This window comes from Erpetoichthys calabaricus, chromosome 9, assembly GCF_900747795.2.
Source record: "Erpetoichthys calabaricus chromosome 9, fErpCal1.3, whole genome shotgun sequence".
Lineage (NCBI taxonomy): Eukaryota > Metazoa > Chordata > Cladistia > Polypteriformes > Polypteridae > Erpetoichthys > Erpetoichthys calabaricus.
Window position 1 is genome coordinate 179,875,383 of NC_041402.2, and position 8,357 is coordinate 179,883,739.

At 44.1% G+C, this 8,357-nt stretch overlaps 1 protein-coding gene across 1 annotated transcript in view; it reads left to right on the top strand.

Moving 5' to 3' along the window:
* The window catches only part of LOC114657275 (C-X-C chemokine receptor type 5), a 29,818-nt gene extending 24,190 nt beyond the window's left edge, over positions 1-5,628 (top strand). Inside the window, exon 2 of the mRNA XM_028808996.2 lies at positions 4,083-5,628. Coding sequence (XP_028664829.2) covers positions 4,083-5,156 — 1,074 coding nt within the window. The 3' untranslated portion in view covers positions 5,157-5,628. The remainder of the gene's footprint in view (positions 1-4,082) is intronic.
* The last annotated feature ends 2,729 nt before the right edge of the window (positions 5,629-8,357 follow it).

Genomic DNA, 8,357 nt, shown 5'->3' on the forward strand with positions numbered 1-8,357 from the left:
GAATTTTCAGAGCTTTTGCACTTACATTGCCTTCAGAAAGCATTCAGACCCTTCCCTTTTTGCTTTGCGCCATCCCCCACCATAACCTATCATCTATGGGGGAGGACTGAAAGATTTAGATTCGTCCAAAATTTTGATCTCCGGTTTTCTATAGATCTCAACGTTTTAGGGTCCCGTGATATCGAAAACCTTTATATGTTGATGATGGGTGTGTGTCTGTCTGTGTGTCAGTTTCTTGAGGATGGTCTGGAACTAAAATGGCTGGATGGAAAAATACCAAACTCTAAATTTAAGCCAGTTATGAAATGTGCCGATTATAGAGAAAGAGGCAGTACTCTAGAGGGACCCTTAAATTCTGCAATGAATTCTGAATTCTTCTCGTCATTGCTATCATAATGACCTTTTTTTAGAATCAGAGAGATCAGCTTCAGAGGGGTAAAGAATTCCTGAAATGTTAGAGAAGAGTTCAGGTGACTTGTTTCCTAAGGGCGCAAAGGCTACTGACACTCATGTCCAAATTTTTTGGAAACGTTTTCATTTTGTCGTTACGGGTTATTGAGAGCAGATTGATTGGCAAAATGTCAAATTTATCAATTCAAAATGAAATCTACAATACAATAAAGTGTGTGGAAAGTAAAGGGGTCTGAGTACTTTCTCAATCCAGTGCATCATCTGCCATTCCACCCAGCTTGGTATTATCTGCTAACTTAACCAGCTCGACATTGATATTATATTATATTATATTATATTATATTATATTATATTATATTATATTATATTATATTATATTATATTATATTATATTATATTATATTATATTATATTATATTATATGGGCGGCACGGTGGCGCAGTGGGTAGCGCTGCTGCCTCGCAGTTGGGAGATCTGGGGACCTGGGTTCGATTCCCGGGTCCTCCCTGCGTGGAGTTTGCATGTTCTCCCCGTGTCTGCGTGGGTTTCCTCCGGGCGCTCCGGTTTCCTCCCACAGTCCAAAGACATGCAGGTTAGGTGGATTGGCGATTCTAAATTGGCCCTAGTGTGTGCTTGGTGTGTGGGTGTGTTTGTGTGTGTCCTGCGGTGGGTTGGCACCCTGCCTGGGATTGTTTCCTGCCTTGTGCCCTGTGTTGGCTGGGATTGGCTCCAGCAGACCCCCGTGACCCTGTGTTCGGATTCAGCGGGTTGGAAAATGGATGGATTATATTATATTATATTATATTATATTATATTATATTATATTATATTATATTATATTATATTATATTATATTATATTATATTATTAACATCGCCTAATTCCTCCCTTCGCTTGTATTCTATAAATCGAGAGTTTAATATCTTGCTAGCCTTCTTAGTTGCTCTTGCTGTCTGGATATAGATAGTGGTGAGTCCACCATGAGTCCCAGGTCTTTCTCATAATGTGCACTCTCAAGTTTCAAAGCTTCCTTTGTGTATTCACATTTCATGTTTTTACTTCCTACATGTAACACTTCACATTTATTTACAGTAAACTTCATCTGCCCATGCAAGTCTGAATTCCGTCCTGTCCAGGTCCATCTGCACTGATTCAGCTGACACCAGATTGTCTCCCTTTTCATTATCTGCAAACCTGACCAACGTATCATATATTTAGATCGAGATCATTTATAAGTACTGTTGGAAACAAGAAACACTTCATATTCTGGAATGACAAAATTCATTCAAGCTTGGCTACCTTCTCAAAAATGTCTTAATTTATTTTCAGCACTCTGAGTCTTTGTATTCTTTACCTGGCCTCCTGTAAAGCTTGTGAGGGACATTTGTACCTATAAGGTCCACCTGCAACAAAGCCTGATGAGGTCACCTGTAAGACAAAGACTCTGCTTTGTTTTCTGTCCATTTCATAATGCCACACATGTCAGCATAAATAAGGGAGAGGACCACACTGGCATATCATGCTGTAATGTTGCCAGCCACTATGGATTAAGCTATGGTGTCCAGGCAGGGTTTCAGTGAACTCTCCAAGATCTGGTCATCCTTGAGTGACCACAACGAACAGACAGGCCAATCTAAAATAATGTTTCATATCATCTGCCACCTATATTGCTTCTGAACCATACTATCAGACATAGTGGCCACGTCAGTGAGATGACAGTGAGGGACAGGCACCATGTTGTTGGTGTGCTAGGGTGGTGATCTATTAGAGTTCCTCTGCTCACACTTAGACTGCAATAACTGCCAGGCCACACACAGCTGGGGTGGTCACAACAGCTCCGATGAGTGAATGAAGTAGTGCAGGTGCTGCCTTGGCCTGCATTATCTTCCATAGAGTCAGAGCCTAACGTGGCAAAACGATGCATGGTGCCGAAATAAGCGCCCTTCTTCAATCAAAATGGATAAAACAAATTTATTGTATTTACAAAGAAAACAAAAAAAAAAATTATTTATGAATTTTATTTATTTACATAAACAAATGACAACACTTTTGATAAAATGAACACAATATATAAAAAAATAAAGATTCCAGACAGAACAAAATTCGGCCGGGTGTAATGGTCGAACGCTTTGCGCCCCATCGGGCTTGATCAAAATCTAATTAGCTTCAAAGGACCGTATTTGGAACTCAGATATCAAGTCTCATCAAGAACCATCAATAAATTGTACGCATAGTTATATGTTGTGGTGTGGTGGGCTAAAAGGCACAAAGCAAAATTGTTTATTAACATAAAAAATTACAATATTTTTAAACTATTAACAAAATATATAAAATGCAAATACAGAACAATTAAGGAAAGAAAAAAACCAAACATCCATCCATCCATCCATCCATTTTCCAACCCGCTGAATCCAAACACAGGGTCACGGGGGTCTGCTGGAGCCAATCCCAGCCAACACAGGGCACAAGGCAGGAACCAATCATTCAAAACTTTATTCTGCTAGCTTTACACGCGGAAAACTCTTGAAAAGAAGAAGCGACTTCGTGTTCCATGGATATTATTGCTAAATTTGCAAGCATCTCATTTGCCATTGAAGATCGTAAATATGACGAGTAGACAGAGGATCACTACGACTGGTTGGGCATCGCCGTTTCGACAATAAAGGTGCGCACCGCTCAGTTGTGCGTTTGCATATTAGTGGGCGTGGCGGTTCTCAAGCAGTGCGTCATTCTCATTGTTATTTTACTTAGAACTGCGCTTTTATTTCAAATAATTTGGCTGTAATTTTAAAAGACAATATAAACCCATTTCAGTGTGCAAGTTGTTTACAAAATCACAAAAAGTAAATGGAGATAACTTTAAAAGTTTGACAAATTTTCAGTGATATTAATGTTTTTATTTTTTTCTTGTTTTTAACCCGAAACAACCACGTCGTCGATCGGCGCCCTTCGAAGATCGGCGCCTGATGCGGGTGCACATTTCGCATCACCCACGCTACGGCTCTGCAAAGAGTATCTTTGGGATGACCCTGGATTTGCCAGTGGCCAGCAGTGTGGTCAGGCCCTTCTGGAAAAATGGGATAACATCTAACAAGTGTGGATTCATTGGTTTATTGGCTCTGTGAATCAGAGGTGGTTTCAAGCAGTGATGGCTTCAGGGAGCGGTCACACGAGATAGGACACTATCCACTGCCAGGTACTGATGAGTCCTGGTCCTTGACATAAGGGGTATTTTCAAGTTTCAGACCTCCCATTGTGTATTCAAATCTAACGTTTTCACTTCCCACCTTCAATGTCTGCCAACACCCATCTTTAATCCAAGTTCCTCTGTAATGATCTCCGAACTTTGCATTGTCTGCAAGCTTAGCCATTTTATTATTTTTATTTTTATCAAGATCATTTATGGATGTTAAAGAGTGAAGCCACCTAGGGGACTCTACTTTTAACCTCACCTGACTCTGATAAGGTCCCCAAATAACTCTTTGCTTCCTGGGCTTGAGCCAGTTTTGTGCCTTACTGTATCTTCACGCAGTGCCCTGAATTTCTGAAGCACTGGCGAGCTTCTTTCAGTTTCCTGTCTAGACTCGGTGGCTACGCTCTGGTGGTTTCTCCATGTTTTCTGCCATGTAGCATTTCCCCAAACTGTCTTTCTTTTCTTTTTCTCCCCACAGCTCAATGAGAATTTTGACTACTCCGTACCAACAAGCTTCGCGATATATGAAAACCACGCGTGCAGTAGCACATCCGCAGACAGCCTGAGGCACTTTGGCACCACTCTCTGCATGGTGGTTTACTCCATTGCGTTTATCTTGGGCACCACTGGCAACATGCTGGTGCTGGTCATCCTGCTGCGGAACAGGCGCTGCCTGCGCATCACAGAAAACTATCTGCTGCACCTGGCCCTGGCAGACCTCTTTCTCGCCCTGACGCTGCCTCTCAAGCTAGTGGAGATTACGCGTGGCTGGGTGTTTGGCAATTTTATGTGCACACTGGTGAGCATCATGCACAAAGTGAACTTCCACTGCGGGAGTATCCTCCTTGGATGCATCGGGTTCGACCGTTACCTGGCCATCGTGCACGCTGTGCACAGCCTTCGCCTCCGTCGCGTCCAGGTTGTCCATATCATCTGTGGTGTCATCTGGTTCCTCTGTCTGTTCATCTCCTTGCCGGATGCTGTGTTTCTGTCTGTGAACAAAGGTGTTGACTTCAACAGCAGCTTCCTGTACTGCAACTTTGCCAGCTACCCTGACCTTGGCAGCTACTGGCACCTGATCAGCCGCTTCCTCGCCAATGTGCTTGGCTTCTTCTTACCCTTGGCCTTCATGACATACTGCTATCTGGCTATTGTGACAACCCTGTGTCGGACACAGCAAAGCCTGGAGAAACATCGAGCGATCCGGGTGGCTCTTCTGGTGACAGGTTTCTTCTGCATCTGCTGGGTGCCTTATAATGTGACTATTTTTCTGGACACCCTGTACAGGCTGGATGTTCTGAAGGACAACAGCTGCGAGGAAATAGATGGCCGGAATCACGCACTCATCATCACAGAGGGCATCGGCTATCTGCACTGCTTCCTCAACCCCATCCTCTACGCCTTCGTAGGTGTCAAGTTTCGACATGATGTGCTGCGGATGCTCAGAGACTTGGGTTGCCTGGACAAAGATACCTTTAAGGATCTCAAGCTGGGGGACAGACGCCGCATATCCTTCTCCGAGGGCATCACCACCAGTGGCACAAGCTTCTAAGATTATCTGCCAGGTCCAAAACCGGCTGCTGGAGAGCCGTGGACCATCTTCATGGATCTGTTATATGCTCTCCTCTGCTGTACTCCTTCAGAAGCAGCCAAGTTGTGCCAAAATGAACCATTGCCAGAAAACAGCCATGGCCTGCACACCCTCCTATGCTAAATGCCAGTCACATCCAGATTTCTGGTTTCCAGTTCGTGCCAAGCTTTCCCACTGTGTCAATAACAGTTCTGCAGGACTGCCCTACTCTCATTTTATGCCAGCTGTCCCAAAGCCTATTATGCCCATCCTCTCATCTCTCAGCTCGGTGTCCATCTATGCTAAATCCAGTTAGGTCTCTGTCTGCCAGCTTTGCTCTGTAAATTCCTGGCTCAAAACAAATGGCAGTACCCAGCGAGTCCCAGAATGCTGAGCATTTATAGCACCTTTCACTTGTTTTAATTTTTATTTTTTTGATACTATAAATTGTGAATTTTTTTTTTGATACTATAAATTGTGAATAAGTTGTGAATTTCCCATTGGGATTAATAAAGTATCTATCTATCTATCTATCTATCTATCTATCTATCTATCTATCTATCTATCTATCTATCTATCTATCTATCTATCTATCTATCTATCTAAAAAATGTATGCTTTCAAGGAATAATCAGCAAGTCAATAAAGGTATGGTGCCACTCCGTTGCCTGTCTGCTCTTTTGTTGTCTGAAGGGTCAGTGCTCTGCCTGTGAGTGCCACTTCTGGGCACAATGACAGCTGTGACATCACACAGTGGTCTTCAGCTAAAGATATGCTGGCTGTCATTCACAAAGGCTCACTGCTAGGGCATTACTGGGCACATATATGGCCAAATATTCTGCAGACACACTGGGACCACTTTGGCCAAACATTGGAGAAATAGGGACCCCTCTGCCAACATTTACAGCTGACTCACTGATGAAATAACTACCCTCACAAACATTCTAGACACCCATGCTTCTGATTTACTGGACATATACTGGCCATATGGGCTATGGAGTCACTGGACAAGTAAAATGGCATTGAACATGAACTGGCTGGCCACTGTCACACTATGCTAGAGAAAATTACGGACCACATGGCGGAGTCTTCCTTGCCAATCACTGGATCTAACGCACATTTTAACCACAACAGAAGTGGATTAGCTGAACAAGAGGTCAAAGGTGCTTCTAGGCAAAGCCGTGAAAAGATACTGGGGGCTTACTGAGCACTGTCACAAACGGTATGGCGGTATGGCAGGCAGCAGGAGGGGTTCTGGTTAATGCTGAAACTCTGGTATGCGGGGCTAATCAGGTGTACTAATGCCTCTTCTCCCATCCCTATAGGAGGAAGTAAGATCTAGTCCACTTCCTCTTCTCTCTCCAGACCACACCCTCCGATGACCTCACTTCCGCTTTTCCCTCCAGACGCCCCTTCCTTTCCCTCAGCTACAAAAACCCACCACCTTTCCTCTGCACTCAGTCCTGCTTGGTGGCTCAGTCACATATGACTCCTCGGCAGAGTATTACGCGACATTTTTATATAAAATATACGGGACGGACCCCCAAACCTTTATCTTTGTTTCTTCTTTCATTACAGCACAAACTCACAAAAACACCCCCACACAGAGCCTTGACCTCCACGTCATTATAGAGCCAGTCTGGGATTCTAAGTAAGAGAGCCAAAGTCCACAGCGGATCCGTGACAAGTGAGTAAGAAGCAAGCGAGAACCTTCAGAGAGAATGTACACACAGCGGTGATCAAAATTAAAGAGCAATTTATGAATGCTTGCTTTTTATGCAATATTGTTAATATTCATCGATCAAAATTTGAAGGGATATTAGCTGTGGTATATATCACTGTTCTACTAGCATGTTTTACAAAATAATGGAAGCACTTCAACAGCAACCGTTATTTTGTGAAAAACATGGTGATCAAAATTAGAGAACAGTAACTATTGTAGCAGAAAAGAAGATCACACCTAAAATTTTTGCAGTGTTACAGCTTTTAATAATTAGTAGGAAGTGGCAGATGGCTGGGATGCCTACATACCGGAAGGACCCGGGGAGAAAGTGTGCTCTAGGCAGAGTGCTAGATGGCAGCCCTACTTTGTCAGGCTTCCACCTCACCGGGAAGTGCTCCTGCAGGACGCTAATGGGCCACAGGAAGTACTCCCGGGTGCAGCATAAAAGAAGCCCGCTGCCTTCATTCAGGGTGCCAGAGCCAGGAGGAAAAGGGATGAAGCTTGCCGTTGGAGGAGTGGAGGTGGATTGAGAGAGAGTGAGAGAAAGAAGAAAAAAAATTGTTATATTGTGCTGCTAATTTGTGCTGTGACTGTGCTGTACAGGTGGGAAACAAAAAGGAAGCGTTTCCCACTGAAATAAAGCCTGTGTTGTTCTGTTTGTGTCGGGTTTGGGGAGCTGGTATGCCCCCTGGTGGCCACAAGGCCCTTGCTTTAAATGACCTGGGAGTTGGAGCTTGGTACAGCCTTGTTGGGTTCTGTGGGCACTGCCAGGGGGTGCTGCAGGCGCTGCAGAGCCCTACTTTGTCAGGCTTCCACCTTACTGGGGAGTGATCCTGCACCCCCTGTACTCCTGGGTACAGCATAAAAGAATCCTGCTGCCTTCATTCAGGAAGCCAGAGACGAGAAAAGGAGGGATGAAGCTTGCCATTGGAGGTGTGGAGGTGGATCGAGATAGAGTGAGTGAGAGAAACAAGAAAAGAAAGAAGAAAAGTGCTGTATTGTGCTGCTTATTTGTGCTTGTGACTGTGTCGTACAGGTGGGAAACAAAAAGGAAGCATTTCCCACTGAAATAAAGCCTGTTTTGTCCTGTTTGTGTCGGGTTTGGGGAGCAGGTGTGCCCCCTGGTGGCCACAAGGCCCTTTCCTTGAATGCCCGTAGAACACCACTAGTTTCTCACACTGCTCTGGTTTGACCTTGGTCCACTCTTCTTCCAGTCTCTTCCACAGCTCAGTAACCATAGTGGATTTCTTAGACATAACTTTGTCACCAAGGCTTTTTCTCAATCAGGTTTAGATCTGGACTCTGGACTGGCCATTTCACTATTTCAGCATTGTTAGCTTCAAGGAAGTGCTTGGCCCATTTTGCAGTGTGACAAGTCTTGCATGAAAATTGCAGACTGATTGGGAGATACTCGCAGGGAAGGAACAGCACATTGCTGAAGGAGGTTCTGATAAACATTTG